This window comes from Vigna umbellata, chromosome 2 (assembly GCF_029865625.1).
Source record: "Vigna umbellata cultivar VRB3 chromosome 2, Vumbellata_1.0, whole genome shotgun sequence".
NCBI classification, from domain to species: Eukaryota; Viridiplantae; Streptophyta; class Magnoliopsida; order Fabales; family Fabaceae; genus Vigna; species Vigna umbellata.
In genome coordinates, this window is record NC_142166.1 from 45880436 (window position 1) to 45905660 (window position 25225).

Consider the following 25225-nt stretch of genomic DNA (forward strand, 5'->3'; position numbering starts at 1 on the left):
CAAGACAAAACTAAAACGACCAAACCAAGCCTGAGGAGATTACTTCAAACCATACAAAGACCATTGAAGCTTACAAACAAAACGAGAATCGACGGGAACAAAAAAACTAGGGGTTGATCCATTAAAACTTCTTCCACCAATTCCCAGGTAAGAATGCATTTTTAATATCTAGCTAATGAAGAGGCCAATGATGAATAGTAGCCATAGCCAGTAAAAGAAGAACAAAAGTTATTTTGGCCACAAGGGAAAAGATGTCCCCATAATCTAGACAAAAAATCTGTGTATATCCTTTGGCGACCAACTGAGCTTTTAACCAATCAATATGACCATTAGGTCCAATTTTCACCGTATAAACTCAATGACAACCAATAGTTTGTTTGCCAGGAGGGAAAGGAATAAGTTCCCAAGTGCCATTGGAATGTAAGGTTTCCATCTCCTCTACCATTGCCTGATGCTAGTTGGGATCAGCCATGGCATCACTTGTAGTCTTAGGAATAGACACAAAATGCAAAGAAGAAACAAAGGAGAAATATGATAGAGACAAATGATCTTAAGTAATGGTAAAAGAAAAGAGAGGGTTAAGATTATGAGAAGAGCGAATACCTTTTCGTATCACAATAGGAAGTTCAGGTGTAGGAGGCGTGGGCGAAGGGATAGTTGGAGGAAGAGATGATGCTTGAAGGATTATAAGAGTGAGTCATAATTGGAGTTTGAACTCGTCTATGGTATTTAAGTAAAGGATGTTGAGGAGAAGCAATTACCTGAGCCGGAATAGGCGAGAGTTCTTGATAGGTTTGAGTAGGAAACCTATCTAAACTCAACACTAACACACCAAACAAGAAGAAAGATAGCAAAACAGAGTAATTATGTATTAATCTCTTCGATCTGTGCAACCCAAAACCTCCAAGGGAGCCAAGTTCCCCCTCCACAAGATAAATGTGTCCTGTTTATACAAAGAATCAATTTCTAAAAACTGACCAATACAGAAATACACCAGCTCTTTTCTCCCCCACCAATTGTTATAGTTATGCCTCATTAACTTTCCTAACCTCCTCATTCCCTCTTCTCTTTCTCTCATAGACTCTCCATATCCCATCACTTCTAAAGATTCTACTATAAGATTGACATCCAATATAGTTGAAGTGTAGAAGGGGTTAGTCTCAAAAAAGGTGACATCAACAAAAACTATTTAGTGTTGAAGTTGAGGACAAAAACAAAGCAGGCTCACACGAGATTACACAGGTCCCAAGGATTTTAGAGTGCTGATACCATGTCAGAAAAACTATTTCTGATGTTATTCTTAGAGGAGCAATTGCTCCTAAGTAGACTACACAGACTTAATAACTGAAAATCCTAATTTGTGATGGATATAATCTACCCCTAAAATTCAGGATCAATAATAAATATAAAATATACTGACAGCCTATTAATCCTCCTAATTATGAAATGTAATTAAAGCTGTACAAAGAAATATTAACTATAGCTTAAATCAAGGGATTCCGACAGTTTGCTTTTACCGGTTTTCTTTCTTTTGTTTATTTATCTGTTTGGAAAATCTGTTGTCCTTCTGTGTACTTATTGTCTTAATTGATCTTTTCTGTCTCTAAGAATTTGAGATCGATTTTTATTTTGCAGTTGCATGCAAAAGGCAAAGTTTGATATTGGAGAAGAAGCAGTTCATCGGTTTTCGTTATCTGCTGAAGATAAAGCTACTCTCGAGTTAGCTGAATGGGTAGATAGTGCCTTTAGACAAAATTCTGTATGTTCTTTATTGCCTTTAGATTCCTATCACTGTTGAACTTATGGGTTTGGTCAACTTGTTTTGCCTTACCAATGTGTTATTGGAACATTTGAGCACGATTTAGTTATTGATTTTGAAAATATTTATCTTGTATTTTCCTTTACCAGAGGCCATTTACATTTCTGACAGTGATTTTCTTACAAGTTGCAATTCATTTTTTGGTGTCAAGAGCTGAAACTCCATGAGAAAAATGAGAATACAACAGGGTAGGTGTGGAAATGATTTTTAGTTGGTAGAAAAATAATGAAAGTGTTAAGAAGTGAACTTTAAGCTTAATTCAAACCCATAAAACTGATTTGTAATGTGAAGTTTGTACCTACTTATGAACTATACATTAGCCTTATCTTTTGTCGATATAACACACGCCCTCATACCTAGACATATATATCTTGAGCGTGGAACTAGATATTAATGAGTGGTCCGATAACATTAAAATAAACTCAACAAACAACAAACTTTACTAGAATAGACTCTAACTCATGGCTTTGATATCATGTTAAGAAGTGAATTTTAAGCTTAACTCAGTCTCACAAAACCGATTTGTAAAGTGAGATTTACATCCATTTATATACTGTAAACTGACCTAGTTATAGTAGATGTAGGACTTATAATAGAAAGGAAACTTCTTAAAATAAATACCATGGTAGGGGATCGATGAGGTATCCTTATTACTTGTAAGTTCAACAAGACAACCTTACAAATGTGAGCTTCTTCCAACCTCGTAATGCATATATAACCATATAAATTGCACACTAGTATAGAGTTTTTACCTTCTCATTCTTGTCGAAACCTGTGAAATGCCTTATGAGAAACTCTTCCATGGCCAAAGGACTTGGGTATTTGCCAAGTGCTTCAATCAGATTAGTCGATTAGAAAGTAGCATTCTGACAATGGAAATATGCATGGGAAGTTGTTCCCGAACTTATGACCTTTGAAGTGCTACTTTCCAGCAAAAGTAAAGTTTGGTATTCAGGAGAGAATTGACACTGTTTTAAATACTTGATATCTAGTTTGGTCTCAGGAAGGCATATGATTGTGGGAAAGGTTTTGGAAGTGGTATACCACATATCACACAAAGCTGAACCTTTGCACTGGAAACATCCATGGGCAGACATTAAACAGAAACTAAAAAACCTGAATCATATTTCAAAAGCATATTTAGGGGACACCCCATGCATGTTGTGCTCCAGTCAAATGCACCACAAAGTAGAGGCACTGTTCATTGGCAGAATTCTGGCCCCTTCTCTAATTCTGCCAAGGCATTTATAATTAACCAACCAAAAATGCTTATGTGCAGTGATCATGCAATGGCTGCAACGTATAAGTATGGTGTTGTGTAGGAAGAGAAGTGTGAGGCATGATTTTTTCTTTGGGTACACTGGTCATAAGTTGAAAGGTTGATAGACAGCATAGCCCCTCTCAAATCATGACTTGTATGATTTGTCTCTTACCCCACCCTTTTTCGTAATGTATGCAGCAATTCAAATTATCAAATTTACTTTTTATTCAGTATTACTTACTCATTTGACTAGTAAGGGTTGCAATCTTTTGTATGGCTTTCTTTTTAGTACATTCTTAATGGTTTCTAATTGCTACTACACATACTTTTGTTGCATGTTTGCAGGTTGATGACGTGGTGTCCCGTGTACAGGATTTAGATTTTTCCTCTTTAAGTTCCCAGTTGGGTCCCTTGGCTACAGTAAGTGCCTAAAATGATGAGAGAGCAATTTATAATTTATTATTTCAAATGAAAAAAAAATGCTTGGTGTATCATCAGTTCTGAGAATGTACACTTCTTGCCAGATTCTTCTTTGTATTGATGTTGCTGCAACTTCTGCGAAGTCGGCAAAGATGTCTCAGCAATTGCTTAAACAGGTGCTTCTATCTTTTTCCCATGGACATCACTCAGGTTAATCTTTTCCCCTTGACATACGAAACTAATTACCAAGAGGGAAGGGAGAATGGGAAGATGAAATCAAGCAGCAGCAGAAGAGATTTTCACAACACACCTAATTAAGGACTGGACAAACAATGTTGAAGTTAACAAATTGTTGGTTTAGGGAAGTTTGTTTTTTAGTTGTAGATTGTGTTTTCTCTTCTGGGTGTCGAAGCCTGTCAGAGCTCTATTTTAGCTATATTTATAGTTGATGTGAGATTTCAACAAGCCTCTCATACCTAAGATTGAATATCTTGATTGTGCAGATTTAGGTCTGCTTTTTGTTTTTTATATTTCATTGGGAAAGCCTGTGATACCAGGAATTGAGGATCTCTAAGACTGTAGGACTTTTTTTTTTTGACTTAATAGCCTCTTTTGTCCCCAGTTGTGATAGGTTTTGTCAATTTGGTCCTTGGTTTTAAAAAAGTGTCTACTTGGTCCTGACTTAGTAAATTTTGTGTTAATGTTATCCCTTCTGTTAAAAAACACTAACGGTGTTAATGAATTGATGATATGGCAGTATAAATTGGTAACGTGTCAATGAGAGGTTGAGGTGGATTTTAAAGATTGGATTTTACAATATAAATTTGGCTGCCACGTCATCACCATCTTCAGAAATCCTAACTTCCATCAAGCACCAAACCTTAGCTGCCGAACCATCCACAATAGCCGCCGTCAACAGCTACGACGCTGCTAACATCATGCGCTGCCGCCACCATGAAACATCTTCATTAGACCACCACCAGTGCTACAAAGCCGCCGCAAGGCACCATCCATCACGAGCTCACGCAAGCTGCCGCGACCACCATCTCACACCTCCATCAAACCCGCGAGCTCCGCCACCAATTTTCACCATCACCAAACCTGCATACCAGAAATCACCACACCAAGCAAAACCCTAAATCGCCATGCCGCCGCTGCCGCAGAGCGAACCTCTCTCTGCAGGATCGCGAACCCAAGTGCGACCTCACCATCGCCACTGCCTCGTGCCATCACCATCGCTACCGCACTGCAAAGCCCACTTCAGGCCGTCGCCGCCGTAAGAATCGTGCCACTCAACGCGAGAACCTGCAACCACCACACCTCCATCACCTTCTCCAAGCCCAAACATGCAAACCACAAAATCAGAAAAAAAGCCTCATCCTACAAGATCTGAGTTCACATCTTCGCACCTCCATCCACTTGAATTCACCACCTGCAAAAAGGAAAAGACCTCCAATTTGCCAAACACCATCACGTTACCAGTAGCCACCGCAGATGGGAAGGCCGAAACCCAATTCTCGCGAGTTAACAGTGCAGAAGCACTCTTCCCCAATCTGAAACCCTAATTTTTGGGTGGGGAAGGGCTGCCACATGGTAAGCCTTCATTTCTGTTCTGCACGAATTGGGAGTTCGAAAATTGGGAATTTTTCTGGGTTTTTCTGGGTCTTAATCGTGAGGAAGAAGATGTTGTTGTTGTTGGTGATTTGGGTTGCGCGAGATTGATGATGGAGGGTAGGTTCGAACCTGGTTGTGCGATTTCCGGCATAGTGGTGACGACGCGGCATGATGGTGACAACGCGACATGGTTCATGGTGGTGGATGGGTTTCACGGTGTGGGTGGTTGCGGCATTGATGGTGAAAGACGATGTGGTGTTTGCAGGTTCTGTGCGGCATTGACGGTGTGGGTGGTGGCGGCACATTTGGATAGGGTTTGGACTTCATTGTTGCGGTGCGACAAGGTGGTGGTGGCGGATAGGGTTTGGCTGTCGGTGGAGGAATTAGGGTTTCTGCTGTTTGGGGAAGGCAAAACTGACGTGGCAGGAGGGAATAGGTGGCCCAAAGATTAAAAAAAAATTTGAAAAGAAACTGCCATATCATCATACTATTAACTCTGTTTGTTTCTTTTTAACGGAAGGGACAAAGTTGACACAAAATTTTCCAAGTCAGGACCAAGTAGACACTTTTTTGAAACCAAGGACCAAATTGACAAAATCGAGTACAACTGGGGACAAAAGAAGCTATTAAGTCTTTTTTTTGTAAATGTTGCATTGGGAAAACCAGAGGGCCAGGTACCTTTTTTGGACTGTTGAGGGTGGTCAATATCGAATCTTTTGTTTTGGTTAGACATAACCTCAAAAGCTAACTTATTAGATGTAGATTGTCCAAGCCTTTGTAAGCTCTTCTTTTGTCAAATTTATTGTTGATGTGATCTCAATGTACAAAAACAAATAGGGTGAAGCCAATTCTTTTCATCAGTTTTATTCCTTCTTCTGTTGAAGAACTAAGAAGTTCTAAACAAGGGAGAGATTGTTAGAGTAAAGAAGTAGTATTTTTTTTTTTATATTGGTGAGGAACTAACCATTCTAGACATATTTATTATTCTATTCGGTGATTTTCTCAAAGACTGTCACCCAGTTGGCATATTTTATTTTCATGATATGCTTTGGATAGTGTTGAAATCTAGTCCTCCTTTTGTCCTTTACTCTTACAAGCTTTTGTCCGGTTGATCAGATGTTTGCTTTATTATACAATGTGCAGGCCGAAAATATGTTGTCTGATATATATCCTGGAGGATCTCCCAAAGATGGCTCCACTTATTGGGACCAGATCCTTGAGATAGGAGTTATCTCTGTGGCAGGGCGTCTTCTGAAACGCTTGCACAAGTTCTTGGAGCAGGTGAGGACTTGAATATATTATTTAGTGGTGTAGTAGGAACCAATTTCAAGAAAACCAGAATGTCCCTTGCAACTTGCAAGCTATTATTTCTTCTTTTGATTTTAGGGGCCTAAGTCAACTATATTGCCCATGTAAGCTTTTGTTATTTTCATTGAATTGTATATACAGATACAAAACACACTTTCTTTTTCCTTGGCTAGCTGTTTTAGTTTTGAAGGTATGCGATTGTTTGACATGGTACCGTAGGTTTTCCAAGTAATTAATTTAGAGTTGAATACCCTCCTTCTCACTTAGCAATGCATTTGTTTGCTCTGCTAAAGTAGAGCATAATTGGTTTTTGCATAATAGGAAATGGTCAGAGTTTAAACCTTTTTGGGGTATGTTGGGTTAGCTTGGTTCATTAATTATTCAATATTTTTTTTTTTGAAAAAAAGATTTCCCTTCTTCAGCAAAGCCTTTTATCGTAAGCTTCAATGAGCATAAGTACTTGACATTTGGTCCTTTCCCACGTTTACTTTGGTAAGTCAGGATTTGCCGAATGAATTTGTTGCTTTTCTTACACATCAGAATTTGGTGCTGAATGTACTGCTTCAAAGTGACTGCACTGTATCCTGTCTTAGCCAGTCAGTTTTTGTTACTGATAATTGTCAAAGTCAGTTATTTATGGTTTGGTTTGGTATAGACTTGTTAGGGCTTCTGTTGTATCTGAGGTTGTGCCAAAGTTACACCTATACTTTTTTGCTTCTATCCTATTAAGATCACTTCCAAATGCCATACCGAAGAAGTTAGCACATACAAATGCTGTGATCTCAGTAATGACTTTTATATTGTCTGCTTCTCCAGGACAACCCTCCAGCACTTCAGGCAATCCTATCTGGGGAAATTGTTTTCACATCATCTAAAGAGTCCCACCGGCAAGAGCAGAGGGAACGAGCTCTTGCTTTATTACATCTGATGATTGAAGATGCGCACATGGGCAAGCGGCAGTTTTTGAGTGGTATGTCTTTCTTTTTCCTTTAAGCATGTTAAGAATGTTGTTATTTAGCACAGTTATGTATGTATGTGTGTGTGTTCTCTTTCTTATATGGTTATAGTATATATTTATACTTAAATCAGGTAAGCTTCATAACCTTGCAAGAGCTGTTGCTGATGAAGAAACTGAATCAAGTACTACTAGAGCTGAAGGATTGTATGCTGATCAGGGTGTTACTTCCAACAGTGACAAGGACATTCTACTTGGGCTTGGGTTTAGAGTTGTTAAACAAATACCTTTAAGTTCAAGTGGCGGAGAGTCTAGCCTTCAGTCTGCTGGTTATGACATTAAAGATGCTGGGAAGAGAATATTTGTTCCCTTGAGTGGAAAACCCGTGACATATCTCTCACAATTCATTCTTCATGTTGCTGCAATTGGTGATATAGTTGATGGGACTGATACTACACATGATTTTAACTTTTTCTCCGTCGTGTATGAATGGCCTAAAGATGTAAGGTTCTCAAAATATTTAAATAATTTGACAGTGCTTTATTTTAGAGTTTAGAGATGAGAACTACTGTTGTTATGAAAATCGTAAGCAAGTTTCTGTTGCACATGAGGGCAGATTTCTTTTCATAACCAGAAGTTATTCTTATTTATCTTACCCCTTTGTATTGCAATTGTTGCTACACACGGGGATTTGCAAAATTTTGAAAAAAGTACCTATATTTTTTTTACTAAAGTAAAAACAGGATTTATCATTACTTGTTATTTATTGTCGACAACATGCTTGTTATTTTAGAAAAAAACTGTTCTATTATTGCACGTATTCAACATTGAGTATATATTTGTATTTACATCTACAGCCATTGTGGCACTTTCACATATAATTAAAAATAAAATATGCTTTTACTTATAAAGTCTTGTTTGGGTTTTTTATGTGGATGTTGGGCCATGATGTTAGTAAGGTTGGTGTCTTGTGACTAGGTGGTCATGTATTCTGTAGAAATAGCCTTTCTGCTCCTGGAGACCAGGCTGAAGACATTTGAGTCTAAACCTTGCAATGATGGAACCTCGTGTGCTTAATCTCCTTTTATTTTTGTCATTTTAGAAATTTTCATGTTTTATGTGTTGAGCATACATGGCGTTCTTTTGATTGCCTATGTTTTACTATTATTTCTTGCAGCTTTTGACCCGTCTTGTTTTTGAAAGAGGCAGTACTGATGCTGCTGGGAAGGTAGCGGAAATTATGTATGCAGATTTTGTACATGAGGTGATTTCTGCATGTGTGCCTCCGGTTTATCCTCCACGATCTGGAAATGGGTGGGCATGCATTCCTGTTGTTCCTACATTTCCTAAGAGTAGCTCTGAAAACAAAGTGCTGTCTCCCTCATCTAAAGATGCAAAACCTAATTGCTATTGCCGTTCTTCAGCAACACCTGGAGTGGCTTTGTACCCTCTCCAGTTGGATTTGGTGAAACATTTGGCAAAAATATCCCCGGTGAGGGCTGTTTTAGCATGTGTATTTGGGAGTAGTATACTGTACAACAGCAGTAGCTCATCAATTTCAAGCTCTTTGAGTGATGGATTACTTCAGGCTCCTGATGCTGATCGCTTGTTTTATGAGTTTGCTCTTGATCAATCTGAAAGGTAGTTGTTGTATCGTGTGAATTGGTTGGCATGACAGTTTTATATATACAATATTTTGTCCTAATCTTAAAGTTCTTAGATACTTAATCATTCATATAAAATATTAAAAGTCTTCTATAAAGTATTCTTGTTCACAAATGAACATATAGTCTCTCCCTTTTTCCAGATATAAATAACATTACACATCCACCCTTTTGTAACTTACATTTATACTATGAATGTATGAGTTAGGGTATGTCAATTAAAATTATTTTAGTAGGTCATGCTAGTTCTTACTTTTTCTTAAAGAAAAGCCTTTCATAAATTTTATAAAGATAAGATTGAAAGTATTTTATTTTAAGATGTAAGTTAGAAAGGAATTAGAATTTGTAAGGAGCAATGGGTTTGGTAGAAGAAAATATTTAAGATCCTTTCATCATTTTTCTTCTTTTGTGTTTGGTGCTTTTAGACAGAGCATAATGCTAGATATTTTTTCTGTACATTTCTTTGTTCACATCTTATTTTGGAAATTTTATTGAATAATTAGCTTAACCTTTTTTCCTGGTGTGCAGGTTCCCAACTCTGAACAGGTGGATACAGATGCAAACTAACCTCCATCGTGTGTCAGAATTTGCTGTAACTGCAAATCAAACAGCTGATGACAGCAATCTTGAAGCACGAACTTCTGTTAAGAGAGTTCGTGAACTTGACACTGAGACAGAGTCAGATGCTGATGACATTGTGAGTAGTATCCCTGGAGCTCTGTCTGACCTAAGTAGCCATGGGATTGAAGCCTCAGATTTCTGGCTGGATTCCTCAAAATCTGAAGGCTCTCAACTTGACACGACAGTTTTCCTTTCCTTTGATTGGGATAATGAGCAACCATATGAAAGGGCTGTAGAACGGTATTATAGTTCAAATTGTTGTTCAAACTGTAGTTTTTTTCAAGTTCCATTACACTTAAACTAGAATGTTGCCAATTTAGTATAATCAATGCAAACAAGATATACACATCCACTATTTACTCAATGTTGTTTCATGTTAGTGATTAGTGATGCTAGCATAATTGCAATTTAGCTTCATTCATGGTGATCTGAACTTTGCATTGACTTTTAAGTGAAAAGTCACTAAACCTTTTTATGAGATAGAACAGAGGACAAGCATACCTTTTGTACAGTCAGTGTTTGTACCGATATTCTGAATATTCATGTATTTTCTTTATATATAGTTGAGACATTTAATAATTGCAACTTGCCTTTCTTAGCAATTTACATGTTACTGATTGTCCTTTGTGCTTTCTTATTAGACTGATTGATGAAGGAAAGTTAATGGATGCTCTTGCACTGTCTGATCGCTTTCTACGGAATGGGGCCTCTGATCAGCTTCTTCAGTTAGTCATTGAACGAACAGAAGAAGTCCATTCAAATTCTGCACAGCATCAAGGATTTGGGGGGCGAAATATTTGGAGTAATAGTTGGCAATACTGCCTAAGGTTGAAAGACAAACAGCTGGCTGCTAGATTAGCCCTAAGGTTTGTAAATAATTTCCTTTTTCATGGCTTTGTGGGATGCAAGTTTATATCTGTGATGGAGGGTTTCTAGGAAATGCTAGCAGTGAACTTTTTTCTAACAAATTATTCTCCGGTCAATTTCATGTGAATTTCACTAAAAAGAAAGTAGCCTTAAATATACCTGATGAAGGATTTATAGGAAATGCTAGTAACCAACTATTTAAAATACTCTCTTGGACAAACTATTATTGGGTGAATTTTACGTGGATCCCAAAAGAGTAGTAGGCTTAAAGTTTTTGCTGGGACCTATTTGACATTTACTGATAGTGGTACGTTATAAACAGTGTGTGATTTTGCATTGTTAAAGGGTCTTCTGTGATTTGCATTTTTTTGATAGAGACATGAAACCTGTTAGGACTTGAGCACAAGGACCCAAATATTTGTCCATTAGGTAAAAAAGTATTGAGGCTTAAGCACCAAATCTATTAATTTAGTCTACTCTGTGGGGTTCCTAGCATTGTCACTCCTGTTAATAACCAATTACCACATTGACCTCCACTTCATTGACACTGGGTCAACGGTGTACTTTTCCCTTACACAGTTTCACTCACCTATTAATATTTATTTTTCAACTTAATCTGACTTGTAGATAGCCCTTTCTGTTACTTGACTTTCCATGAAATCACCAACTACTAGGATATAAATACATGAGTAGAGTTTATTCTATTCTTCTCAAAACCATTCATAAGCCTCCTTCACCTGACAACTTAAGCTTTTAGGTGGTTTAATTCTTTACATGTTATTATAGTGGCTATGACCAAATGGTCAAGATTTCAGTCCATTTTGCCTCATTTTTCGTAAGTAATTAAATTTCAACACTAGGTAAAGTGGGTTTGTGGATGAGTGGGCCATGTTGGAGATATAAAAGGCATTTAATGGTTTCTATTTATTTGTAGCATGGTTATAATTATGTTACTATTAAATTCCATATCCAGTATTTTTTTCAGCCTGTGATGTCAATTTTAAATTTCAAAATTTTGTCACAGGTATGTGCACTCATGGGAATTAGATGCTGCTTTGGATGTTCTCACAATGTGCAGCTGCCATCTTCCTGAAAACGATTCCATAAGGAAGGAGGTGAAGTTATACTTTTATTTTAATACTCTATTGTTATATCAATATTACTCTTGTTAGATATATTAGATTATTAGATACCTTAGATAGATATCTTATCTTTATCTTTTATCTTCAATTACTTTGTTATTATTCTGTATTTGTATTTTTGGCCTAACCCATTTCCTTTATTATAAATACAGTACTATATTTGTATTTTCTACACAAGAGAGATTAATCCCGTACATAGTTTTTCACTGTATTTAATATATCATTAGAGTCGAGTTTGAACCTATTCTAGCTAGATTTGTTGTTTGTTGGGATTATTGTGCAACCCACTATCAGACCACTATTGGGCTATTATCGGACCACCCATTAATGTCTAGTCCCATGCTTGAGATGTGTATATCTCTGTGTAAGGGAAGTGTATTGGAGATCTCACATCGACTAGATATAAGGTGATTTTATAATATATAATTGGGTGCAAACCTTACCTTACAAGTCGGTTTCTCCATTGTTTTGGTATCACTGACAGGTTTTGGAATGGTCACAAAAGAAATAGACGAAAGACAAGTATAAAAAGGTGAAGATAATCTATTATAACTCAAAGCAATATAATGTGGAAAGGGATTACGACTAGAAAAGATACCTTTCCGAAGGACATTTGGTAGATGAGACTTGTTAGATGTTAAGATGTGTGTTTCTGTTATTTGGGCTTAGTTTATTCTGTATTAAGGGCATTGGTCCATATCTTACAATATAAATAAACTACCCTATGTGTATGTTAAACGCACAAGGGATATTTCCTCCCAATCTTCTCTATTTCTCATATGGTATCTAGAGCACAGGAATAGTTCCAGTCAACTCCACGGTCTCCGGCACCCATCACTGCCGCTGTCGTCGCAGTCGCCGCCGCTGCCATCGCCGCCGCCGTCGTCGGAGTTCCAGAATCGACCGGCGACCACACCATCGGAATCGTCTCGGCCGGGCGACCACCGTGGTACGAAGATCGCGGCGAACAGACCACTCACGCGCCTCCACGCGCCGCCGCAAGAGTCGCCGCTGCCGCCACTGTCGCCGCGCGTGCCGGCGCGTCGCCAGAGCTTTCCGCCGCCGATCAGCACCGCCGTGATCGCCTCCTCGCCCTCTTTCTGGATCTGTGGTCGTTGCGTCAATCAGAGCACTTTGAATTTTTAGGGTTTCTCCCTCTCTATGGCGTCTTCCTCGTCTACAAACACCTCTATTGGTGGCTCATCTTCTGATCCCTCAATATATACCAATTATGTGAATGTACACTTGTCCATTGACAAGTTAGATGGCACAAATTATGCAACATAGGCGTCCGACATCAAACTTTGGTTGAAGAGTCAGGGGTACTTAGATCATCTTACTCAAAATGTGACTACTGCTCCCATAGATGACACTTCCCGCTGGATGAAAATTGATGCTCAGTTATGCATTGTTATAAAGTCCACCATTCACTCCTCACTGAAACAAATGTTTCGATCCTATGAAACATGTTCAGAAGTATGGGCACAAGCAAAGTTGTTATCCACAAATGACACTCAGCGTCTTTATGGTGTTTGTCAGGACCTATTAACTGTTATTGGTCCGCGCAATCCTGGTCCCATGGCAGAATATTTGGGTAAAATTCATGCCCTTCTTCATGACTTTAATGATATATTACGTCCTGCTTCCACTCCTGCTGAAGAATTGGAACAACGATCAAAGTTCTTCATGTTGTTGGCATTATACGGACGCTCTGATGATGTTTCTCATGTCCGTGATCAGATTTTGGGTTCTCCTGTCATACCCAACTTTACTTCTACTTGTTCTGCTCTTTTGCGTATACCGAGCAAACCCGTCACTGAGACATCCCCTCATACTGATGATTCCTCTGTTATGGCTGCTCAACGTGATGATCGAAGTCGGTCTCACAAGCCAAGTAAAGGACGTCCAAAATGTGACCATTGTGGCAAGTTAGGCCACAAGATTGATAGATGTTATGCTCTCCATGGACGTCCTCCTCGACCTGTAGCAATGGCAAATTCTGATCACCTCCCCGATCACCGTCTGCAGACCATCCTACTTCATCTAATACCATAGACAAACCTGCAATCTTTAACGAATTTCTCAGATGGTATGAGGATCATCAGCATTCTGGTTCCACTACATCTACATCTGTTGCACGTACAGGTACACCTTTTGTTGGTCTAACTCACTCCCTTGGACCTTGGGTCCTTGACTCAGGCGCCACCGATCATATCACTGGTAACAAGTCCTTGTTTTCTTCCTTGTCATGTCCGGATAATTTACCCTCGGTAACAATGGCTGATGGGTCTAGAGTCTCATCTCATGGTATTGGTACTGTTAATATTTTTCAATCCATATCCATTGATCATGTACTTTATGTCCCTGGGTCTCCCTTCAACTTATTGTCCATTAGTCGTTTAACTCGTACTCTTAATTGTGTTATTTCATTTACTAAAGATTCTGTTTGGTTGCAGGACCGGAGTTCAAAACACATGATTGACACAGGATGTGAGTCTCATGGCCTTTATCATCTCCGCCCTTCTCCACATGTTGGCGTAGTCATGGAGTCACCATCCCTTCTTCATGCTCAGTTCGGTCATCCTAGTCTTGCCAAACTACAACAACTTGTCCCGAGGTTGTCCACATTATCAAGTTTGTCGTGTGAGTCTTGTCAGTTAGGGAAGCATACGCGTAGTTCCTTTCCTCGTAGTGTCTCACAACGGGCGTCGTCCCCCTTTTCATTGGTTCATTCTGACATTTGGGGACCTAGTCGTGTTAAGTCCATTTTAGATTTTCAGTATTTTATTACCTTTATTGATGACTATTCCAGATGTACTTGGTTGTTTTTAATGAAGAATCGTTCTGAGTTGTTTTCTATTTTCCAATCTTTTTTCAATGAAATAAAAACACAGTTTGGGGTTTCTATTCGAAATTTACGTAGTGATAATGGCCGTGAATACCTTTCTCAACCGTTTAAATAGTTTATGGCTTCTCATGGCATTCTTCACCAAACCTCATGTGCTTATACCCCTCAACAAAATGGGGTGGCTGAGCGCAAGAATAGACACCATATTGAAACAACTCGTACACTTCTGATTCATGGTCAAGTACCCTCACGTTTTTGGGGTGATGCAGTTCTCACAGCATGTTATCTTATCAACCACATACCATCTTCTGTCCTAGATAAAAAAATCCCTCATTCTATCTTATTTCCTCAAGACCCTCTGCATCCATTACCTCTTCGAGTTTTTGGGTCTACATGTTTTGTTCATGATTTTAGTCCTGGTCTTGATAAATTATCTCATAGGTCTCACAAATGTGTCTTCTTAGGATTTCCACGGTCACAAAAGGGCTATAAGTGTTTTTCCCCTTCCCTCAATCGTCATTTTATCTCTGCTGATGTCACTTTTGATGAGTCTTCTTTTTACTTTCCACATCTATCTTCTAGTTCTGTACCTCTCCCTGTTACTGTTGATATTCCTCTTATCTGTGATCCTCCTGGTGATGCTCCACCCATTTTGCCTTCTCCTTCTTTAGACTCTCATTCACCACAAGATCATCCTTCACCTCCACCCCTTCAGGTTTATAGTCGCCGTAATTGTCTCCCTCATGACTCACTTCCGGTGCCGCCTCATCTGTCTCCTCCGGCTCCAGCAACTGAGTCTGACTTGCCTATTGCCCTCCGTAAAGGTATACGCTCTACCCGTAACCCTTTCCCCCATTATACTGTTCTTAATTACCACAGATTATCTCCATCTTTTTATACTTGTCTCTCATCCATTTCTTCTGTGTCAATTCCCAAATCTGTGGGTGATGCCTTAACTCATCTTGGTTGGCGTCAAGCTATGATGGATGAATTAAGTGCTTTACAGGAAAGTGGAACTTGGGAGCTTGTCCAATTACCATCTGGAAAGTCTGTTGTTGGTTGTAGGTGGGTGTATGCTATCAAGGTTGGTCCTGATGGCACAATTGATCGTCTGAAAGCTCGACTGGTTGCCAAAGGCTACACACAGATTTTTGGTTTGGATTATGGTGATACTTTTTCTCCAGTGGCAAAAATGACTTCTGTTCGCCTATTCATTGCGATGGCCGCTCTTCGACAATGGCCTCTTTACTAACTTGATGTCAAAAATGCTTTCCTCAATGGTGATTTGCATGAAGAAATTTATATGGAGCAACCGCCTGGCTTTGTTGCTCAGGGGGAGTCATCTGGATTGGTACGTCGTCTTCGCAAATCCTTATATGGCCTAAAACAGTCTCCTCGGGCCTGGTTTGGTAAATTCAGTTGTGTTGTTCAACAATTTGGTATGTCTCGCAGTGAAGCGGATCATTCAGTGTTCTATCGCCACTCGAGTGCTGGATGTATCTACTTAACAGTGTATGTCGGTGATATTGTTCTCACAGGAAGCGACTATCTTGGCATCTCTCAGATGAAACAACACCTTTGTCATCATTTTCAAAACAAAGATCTTGGCAAACTCCGGTACTTTTTGGGTATTGAAGTAGCACAATCCAATGATGGTATTGTCATATCTCAGAGGAAGTATGCGTTAGACATCTTGGAGGAAACAGGGTTAATGAACTGTAAATCTGTTGAGACACCTATGGACCCTAACATCAAACTCCTACCAAATCAGGGGGAGCCTTTCTCAGATCCTGAACGGTACAGAAGACTAGTTGGTAAATTAAACTATCTTACTGTTACGCGTCCTGACATTTCCTTCGCAGTTAGTGTGGTGAGTCAATTTCTAAACTCCCCATGTGAAGACCATTGGGATGCAGTTGTTCGCATACTGAAGTATATTAAAAGATCACCTGGAAAAGGTTTGCTATATGGCCCTAACAACGATACAAAAATCGTTTGTTATTCAGATGCTGATTGGGCTGGTTCCCCTTCTGATAGGAGGTCTACTTCTGGATATTGTGTCTCTATTGGTAGCAACCTGATATCTTGGAAAAGTAAGAAGCAAAGTGTTGTGGCAAGGTCCAGTGCAGAAGCAGAATATAGAGCTATGGCATCAACTACTTGCGAGCTTGTGTGGCTTAAACAATTGCTTAGTGAATTGAAATTTGGAGATGTCACTCACATGATACTTATATGTGATAATCAAGCTGCTCTCCATATTAGCTCTAACCCTGTCTTCCATGAGAGAACCAAACACATTGAAGTTGATTGTCATTTCATTCGAGAAAAAATCATATCCGGAGATATCAAGACTGAGTTTGTTAACTCAAGCAACCAGTTGGCAGACATATTCACTAAGTCCTTACGAGGACCTAGAATTGATTATCTTTGTAACAAGCTTGGAACATATGATTTATATGCTCCAGCTTGAGGGGGAGTGTTAGATGTTAAGATGTGTGTTTCTGTTATTTGTGCTTAGTCTATTCTGTATTAAGGGCATTGGCCCATATCTTACAATATAAATAAACTACCCTATGTGTATGCTAAACACACAAGGGATATTTCCTCCCAATCTTCTCTATTTCTCATAAGATTCAATTGTCAGAGCTAGAAGAGACAAAGTAGTTGACATTGGATGTGAAAAATGCATTCATCAATGGAGATTTGCAAGAAAAGATTTATATGGAGCAACCTCCAAGATTTATTGTTCAAGGGGAGTCTTTGGGTTGTTATGTTGTCTTTGCAAATCTTTATATGGCCTAACAGTCTCCTGTGGCCTAGTTTGGAAAATTTAGCAACATTGTTCAACAATTTGGTATGACTCCATGTGAGACAGATCATTCAGTTTTTTATCATCACTCGAGTGTTGGATGTGTCTACTTAATAATATATATTGATGACACTGTTCTTACAGATAGTGACAACCACGACATGTCCTAGATGAAACAACATCATTGCAACGAAATTTAGATCAAAGATCTTAGATAACTCAGATATTTCTTGGGTATTGAGGTGGCACAATCCAACAATGGTATTGTTATATCTCAAAAGAAGTATGCATTGGATATTTCGGAAGAAACTAAGTTGATACAACCATGGATCATAATATTAAACTTCTACCAAATCAGGGGGAGCCTAAGTTAGATCCGGAACAGTATAAAAGATTAGTTGGAAAATTAAATTATCTTACAGTTACTCATTGTGATTGTTCCATTGTAATCAAGGTGCTAAGCCAAATTCTTAATTCCCCATGTGAATGCAGTCATCCGTATATTAAAGTACATTAAAGGACCTCCTGGAAAAAAGTTGTTATATGGTTCCAACAACTATACAAGAGTTGTTTGTTATTTAGATGTTGATTGAGCATGATCTCCTTCTGATAAAAGGTCTACATCCGGATATTTCATTGGTAGTAACGATATCATTTGGAAAAGCAAGAAACAAAGTGTTGTGGTAAAATCTAAAGCAAAAGCAAAATATAGAGTTATGGCCTCATTCACTTGTGAGCTTGTATGACTTAAGTAATTGCTTAGAGAGTTACAATTTGGAGTCAAACTACTCTTCATATTAATTACAATCATGTTTTTCATGAGAGGACCAAACACATTAAGATTGACAGTCATTTCAATTAAGAGAATATTGCATATGGAAACATCATGTTACGTACCTGAGTACGTAAACTAGCCAAATACAACCTTTCACACTCTCTCACATGTAACACAACAATAAACGAATGATATTGGATGAATGAATCTCTTTTATTGATGGTAATATTTGAATAAACAAGGGTAAACAATAATTGGGAGCATAACCTCCTTCAATTACTTTGAGAGCATAACCTCCCTCACAAGACAATAATGTCTGTCAGAAAACTCAATAATCAAAAGCCTGTCTTTAACCCTAGACTCTAACTTTATTTATACTAATTATTTCCCGCCCATCTCTTATTAAATATTCCTCTAGAATATATCTGCATTTAATATAAATATCCTTATATTTAACATTTAATATAAATATCCTTATATTTAATATTTAATATAAATATCCCTATATTTAATATTTAATATAAATATCCCTATATTTAATATTTAATATAAATATCCCTATATTTAATATTTAATATAAATATCCCTATGTTTAATATAAATATCTCTCCGTATATTATCCTAGCATATATCTTTAATTATAAATATCTTATATTGAATATTTCCCTAAATATATATTTATTTACTCTAATTAACTTATACTATATTTATTTACTCTAATTAACTTATACTAAATCTCTGCTTATATACTTTCCAACCCTTATTATTACCCCTACCTTATATCGTAACACATCAAGACTAAGTTCATTAACTCAAGTGATCAATTAACAGATATTTTCAATAAATCCTAACGGGAACTGATAATTGATTATATTTGTAACAAGTTTAGTACATATGATTTGTATGCACCAGCTTGAGAGAGAATGTTAGATATATTAGATTGTTAGATATCTTAAATAAATATCTTATCTTTATCTTTTATTTATAGTTACTTTATTATTATTCTTTATTTGTATTTTGGGCTTATTCCATATTTTCTTTATTATAAATATAATATCTTATGTGTATTTTCTATACAAAGGAGACTAATCTCATACATAAGTTTTCACTATATTCAATAACTACCATGGTGTGATGCCTAGGTACTCTTAAATGGTTTGTGTGTACAAAGTACATACCTAATGTAGGCTGTTTGGTGCTCGGTACATTTTTGCTAGGAAATGAAAGATAAATGGTATTATTTTTTTCTCTTGCATTAAATGCCAACATCTTGGTCAAGCATTACAATGAGTTTACAACACTCAAATACATGCCAGCCTTGTAAAAGATACCTTTTTTTCCTCTAAATGAAAAAAACAGAGACATCATTGCTTTAAATCTTGTTCCCTCTTGTAATTCCACATTTTCTACATGTATTTTATGATTTAGTGACTTTGTTGTTTCTTTGTTTTTATATTTCTAACAATATACTCTTTCTCCCATACCTGTGCTCTGGTTTTATTTTTTTCCCTATATCTCATATCCATTATTTTTAGTCTTAATTCACATTATTTATCGTGTTGTGGTGCTTAGGTTTTGCAAATGAAACAAGCTTTGCAGAGATACAGTCACATATTGAGTGCAGATGATCATTATACAAGCTGGCAAGAGGTTCTATTCTTTCATTTGAACTGTAACATGTCTGATGTAGAAATTCTGTGCCAGTTTTATTCTTTTTCTCCAGAGGTTTCTATCTCATCTCTGTACATGATAGCTTGAATTAGAACTACCTGTAATTAATGCCAAAGCCAATAATATACTAGATTTTAGGGAACATTGTTGTCCTTTTCAATTACCTGTTTCCTATGGTCGCTCATATGCCCTCCTTAAAATATGTTTGTATTTCAGGTTGAAGCAGATTGCAAGGAAGATCCAGAGGGTCTGGCACTTAGGTTAGCTGGAAAAGGAGCTGTTTCTGCTGCACTTAAAGTGGCAGAAAGTGCAGGATTATCAATTGATTTACGGAGAGAATTGCAGGGGCGGCAGCTTGTGAAGCTTCTGACTGCTGACCCCCTTAATGGAGGAGGACCTGCTGAAGCCTCGCGCTTTCTTTCTTCATTAAGGGACACAGATGATGCTTTGCCAGTTGCTATGGGTGCAATGCAGCTTTTACCCAATTTGCGGTCAAAGCAACTTCTTGTAATCAAGCATTTATTTAGCATATTTTTACCTTGTTCAATTGTGTAAACTATTTTAAACTGTTCTTTGAAGTTTTGAAACTCAATCTCTCAAATGACCATTTCTGTATCTTTGAAGGTTCATTTCTTCCTGAAGCGAAGAGAAGGGAATCTGTCCGATGTTGAGATTTCCCGGCTTAACTCATGGGCTTTGGGGCTTCGTGTGTTGGCTGTCTTGCCCTTGCCATGGCAACAAAGGTGTTCTTCCCTGCATGAGCATCCTCATCTGATTATGGAAGTGCTACTGATGAGAAAACAATTGCAATCTGCGACATTGGTAATGCAAATTTACTTCAATTAGCAATAATTATTTTCCATCTACTAATTTATCTTGGAGTATTAATAGTAAGGTTGACAAAATAAAGATCTTGAAATACAGGAAACATGGGTTGTAAATTCGTACCTAAAATACAAAGTTGTGTTTAAATTTATATAGACATAAAGTAACAAAAAAAACTTTACATGACAACTCATAGCAACAACAACAAAATCCTTAAGTCACTAAGTGAGGTTGGCTACACTTCCTGTATTTCATTGGTTCAATTGATAGCCAAAATTCCTAGGGATATTATTTATGTAGTATTCCCTCTTAGCAATTTGTTATAATGTCCTTCGTGGTCTCCCTTTCCCCATCTTCACAACTAAAAGTCATCAATCTACTTTTTGCATTGATGCCTCCAATACCTCCTCCTATACAATCATTTTGTATCTTGTCCTTTTTTTGCTGTCACAATCTGTTCTAACATTCTTATTTTGCTACCCTCACCTTTTTCTCTTGTCCCTTTAGAGACCAGCAAATCACATATAACAATTATATATAAAGATTTTATATAACTCCGTACACTAACTTATCACTCAATTCACAAGCTTAATATCCTTATAGAAACATGTTGTAATTAGAAGAAATATCTATAGAATCTTTTTAATCAGAGAAAATATCTATAGAATTATCCTAATTAGAGAAAATAGGTGTATGATCTTCTAGATTATTTTTTAGTACATTGTTTCCTTAGTTCTCTTTTTTAGAAGATTAGATTGCTACAAATAGAGGTAAGGAGAATGTAATTATTATTAATGAAAATAATAAAATCATTCTCTTTTTCAAGTAAACAACATAGTTTTTTTAACAACAGATGCCATAATTTCCAGACTTAAACTCAAAATTTACAATAGTAGAGTCTAACCTATATCTATTAAGATGTCAGCAACCATATTATCCACGAACCAAGCCCAATAGTGCTGGACATGGGTGTGTATTGAAAAAAAAGAAATCTAGTCCTATGTTGACTAAGGATTACGCCAAAGTAGTGTATATAACTGGTGTGTAGCCCTCACTTATGAGTCAATTTTGTTGTGTTGGGCTAGACAGAAATCCAAATTCTAAGATAGCCCAAAGTGGCTTCTAGATAATGACAGTCTTATGCATAACAAAAACTGTAACCCTTTAAAAAAGATGATGTGTATTCGAGAGAATAATTTAGCGTTAAAGACACTTTCACTTCTTAAAATTCAACCCTTCATCCTGTACTAGATGTTGGTGAAGAAAATATAGGGTGGCAAGGAACGTAAGCATAGATTGTTGGCGTGAGTGATTATGTTGGGAACAAAGAACCACTCATGCTGTTATTGAGAGCAGCAAAGAACATAGTTGTAGATCGCTGGTTTGCAAGATTGATAATATCGCCGGTTTGTAGAGTGGAGACAGATGAAAAGCAATGAACCATGACAGATGGATAGGAAATTGAGACAAGGATAGTTTGGGTCAAAACCACTTAGGTCATGGTTCTACTGTTCAACTCTTCAAAGTTACAGCAGCTTGTGAAGATTGGTTATTCCATCATTGGCACAATCTTACCTAACTATCCAGCCCTCAATCTTGTGTAGAAATGGGACTCAGCCTCATGAGAGCATAGTAGAGTTGGACCATCCTATGCGCAAGTGAGTGATTTTTAGAACTATGATAGTGAAACATTTCGGATACCCCTGCCTTATGTATGACAAGTTTATGTTTGTAATTTTTATGCAACATTTTGTTCACTCGTCTAAATTACTTATCTCTCATTCAATGTAATGTTTTCCTGTATTTTTGTAGATATTAAAGGAATTTCCTTCTTTACGAGACAATCATGTGATTACTACATATGCAACTAAGGCTATTGCTGTCAGTATCAGCTTGCCTCCTAGGGAACATCGCATATCTCTTACAGGATCCAGACCAAAACAGAAGACAAGATCAGGTGCCCCACAAAGATCATCCTTTACGAGCAGTCTAAGTAACTTACAAAAAGAGGCTCGTAGAGCTTTTTCATGGGCTCCAAAAAATACTGTGGAAAAAAACGCTCCTAAAGATGTTTATAGGAAAAGAAAAAGCTCGGGATTGTCTCCCTCTGATAGAGTTGCTTGGGAAGCAATGACTGGAATACAAGAGGACCGTGTTTCATCTTTTTCAACAGATGGGCAAGAGCGGCTTCCTTCCGTTTCAATTACTGAGGAATGGATGCTTACAGGTGACCCATCAAAAGATGAAAGCATTCGTTCTTCTCACAGATATGAAAGTGCCCCTGACATCACATTGTTCAAGGTATAGTAATGAGATGATCTTCCAGTAGGATATCATGTTAGAATTTACTGCCGTTGCTTTGTTACTACTGATAGTGTTAACTGAAGCGATTGTAGTTGCTTAGTGTCTTCATAGGATGTCTTATTTCATTTAAGCTGACTCCTTGGGTTTCCACTCCATAGGCACTGCTTGCTCTTTGCTCTGATGAATTAGTGTCCGCCAAAATAGCCCTTGACTTGTGCATTAATCAAATGAAGAATGTCTTGAACTCTCAGCAGTTGCCTGAGAATGCATCTATGGAAACAATTGGTCGAGCATATCATGCCACAGAAACATTTGTCCAGGTATTTAATGGGAATAGAGTAATTTATTCATTTTAGGTTCTATCTGTGGTTAATAATGATGGGTCTTAGGTAACACATTTATTGCTTTACTTGCACTGTAAGATGTTGGAATTGCTGTAAATGTCCATCATTAGCATTTTCTTGTAATGAAAAATGTAATTAATCTAATGTTAAATTTGCAGGGTCTACTTTATGCCAAATCATTGCTAAGAAAGCTTGCAGGTGGTAGTGAATTGCCAAGTAATTGGGAAAGAAATAGAGATACCGATGACACATCATCTGATGCTGGTAGCTCCAGTGTGGGTAGTCAATCCACAGATGAGCTTTCTGAAATTTTGTCACAGGCAGATAGGTGGCTGGGTCGCGCAGAGCTGCTGCAAAGCCTTTTGGGATCAGGGATTGCTGCTTCTCTTGATGACATAGCTGATGGAGAGTCATCTGCCCATCTTCGTGACAGATTGGTTGCAGAGGAACGGTACAGCATGGCTGTTTATACTTGCAAAAAGTGTAAGGTAGACAAATCCCCTGCCTACCAGTCTTGCTCTTTTATGTATTAGAAGTGCTTGATTTATGTTATTATGGGTTTTAAAGAAAGAATATTGCTCTTTAGATTGATGTCTTCCCAGTGTGGAATGCATGGGGTCATGCGTTAATTCGGATGGAGCGCTATGGACATGCTCGTGTGAAATTTAAGTATGTTAACCTTTTTCTGGTGATTATACTTTTGCTAGTTCATCATTAAAGCTTTGAATCAATTTTAGTGTCAGGACTCAAACGCAGTTAAATATTATATATCTATTTAGGACAGGGGTGATATACAAATTATATATCTATCTCATTTCAGGCAAGCTCTTCAGTTGCACAAGGGTGACCCTGGACCAGTTATTCTAGACATTATTAATACAATTGAAGGTGGCCCTCCAGTTGATGTTTCAGCTGTTCGTTCTATGTAAGATGTTATGCATTTATGTTATATTTCTTTTTGCTGCAATGTACTAGAGTTTTTATTGTTAAATCACAGACAAGAGTCAAGAATGTCTCTACATTTGTATCATATATTTGCATTGTGTTCCCTATTCAAATTTATATTATTTTATCTTTTTGGTTGAAGGTGTTGTTCCGATAATTAGATGACTAGATGTTTTTACATCTGGGTTTTTGCTGCTAATTTTACAAAAAGTTATCTGATGTCTCGGCACATGTTTTGTTGTACTCAAGTAAAATCCTAAACATGTTTATGCTTTCACTTCTGACTGGTAAAGCTGGTTAGTTCTATAAAAGTATTGATTGTGATTATTGCTTGCTGGGAAAAGGAAGGAAAAATGGTTAAAAATGGCACCTCTGGATTCTTTACATTGCACAGAAGTAAATTTGACTATGTTTTTGCTTCAGGTATGAACACCTGGCTAAAAGTGCACCCACAATCTTGGATGATTCTCTTTCTGCTGATTCATATCTCAACATCTTATACATGCCATCAACATTCCCTCGTTCAGAGAGGTCAAGACGTTCACAACTGTCTGCAAATAATAATTCTGTGTATAGTCGAGACTTTGAAGATGGTCCTCGGAGTAACCTGGATAATACTAGATATGCTGAATGTGTTAATTACTTAAAAGAGGTGAGGATAACTATCCCTTGTATCTCAATAAATGGATCATAAATGCTTTCATAACTTCACAGTTTGCTTAATATTTTGTCAAATTAAAATAGCTACACATTATTTTTAAAAATGTTTTTAGATTTTGGGCTTATGTAGCAAGTCTTTATTCTACCTTTTTTTATTGTTAAACTAAAATTTAAAAAGTTTGACTAATCCATGTTTTTAATATATATGTTTTAACTCCCCCATAATGGTATTGTGTGACAATTTCTGACCCAAGCCTCGCTGTGGTGGTGCCTTAGGGTGCAGTTGTGTGTTTATATGCCAAAATTTGGCCTTATGCCTCCATTGATAATCTTGTTTATGTATATATATGGCTTAAATATGTATTTAGCTCAT

The 25225-nt window shown here is 37.5% G+C and overlaps 1 protein-coding gene across 5 annotated transcripts in view; it reads left to right on the forward strand.

Moving 5' to 3' along the window:
• The window catches only part of LOC124825686 (zinc finger FYVE domain protein), a 43515-nt gene that overhangs the window by 9022 nt on the left and 9268 nt on the right, over positions 1-25225 (forward strand). For 4 of the 5 annotated variants that reach the window (XM_047298361.2, XM_047298362.2, XM_047298364.2 and 1 more), the window contains 19 exons: positions 1636-1759; positions 3426-3500; positions 3605-3676; positions 6258-6395; positions 7239-7392; positions 7512-7879; positions 8555-9018; positions 9570-9902; positions 10304-10528; positions 11554-11644; positions 19676-19753; positions 19991-20281; positions 20399-20596; positions 22412-22900; positions 23062-23223; positions 23406-23735; positions 23834-23916; positions 24068-24172; positions 24616-24844. In XM_047298361.2, coding sequence (XP_047154317.2) covers positions 1636-1759; positions 3426-3500; positions 3605-3676; positions 6258-6395; positions 7239-7392; positions 7512-7879; positions 8555-9018; positions 9570-9902; positions 10304-10528; positions 11554-11644; positions 19676-19753; positions 19991-20281; positions 20399-20596; positions 22412-22900; positions 23062-23223; positions 23406-23735; positions 23834-23916; positions 24068-24172; positions 24616-24844 — 4009 coding nt within the window. The remainder of the gene's footprint in view (positions 1-1635; positions 1760-3425; positions 3501-3604; positions 3677-6257; positions 6396-7238; positions 7393-7511; positions 7880-8554; positions 9019-9569; positions 9903-10303; positions 10529-11553; positions 11645-19675; positions 19754-19990; positions 20282-20398; positions 20597-22411; positions 22901-23061; positions 23224-23405; positions 23736-23833; positions 23917-24067; positions 24173-24615; positions 24845-25225) is intronic. The other variant, XM_088107080.1, reaches the window with a different exon arrangement.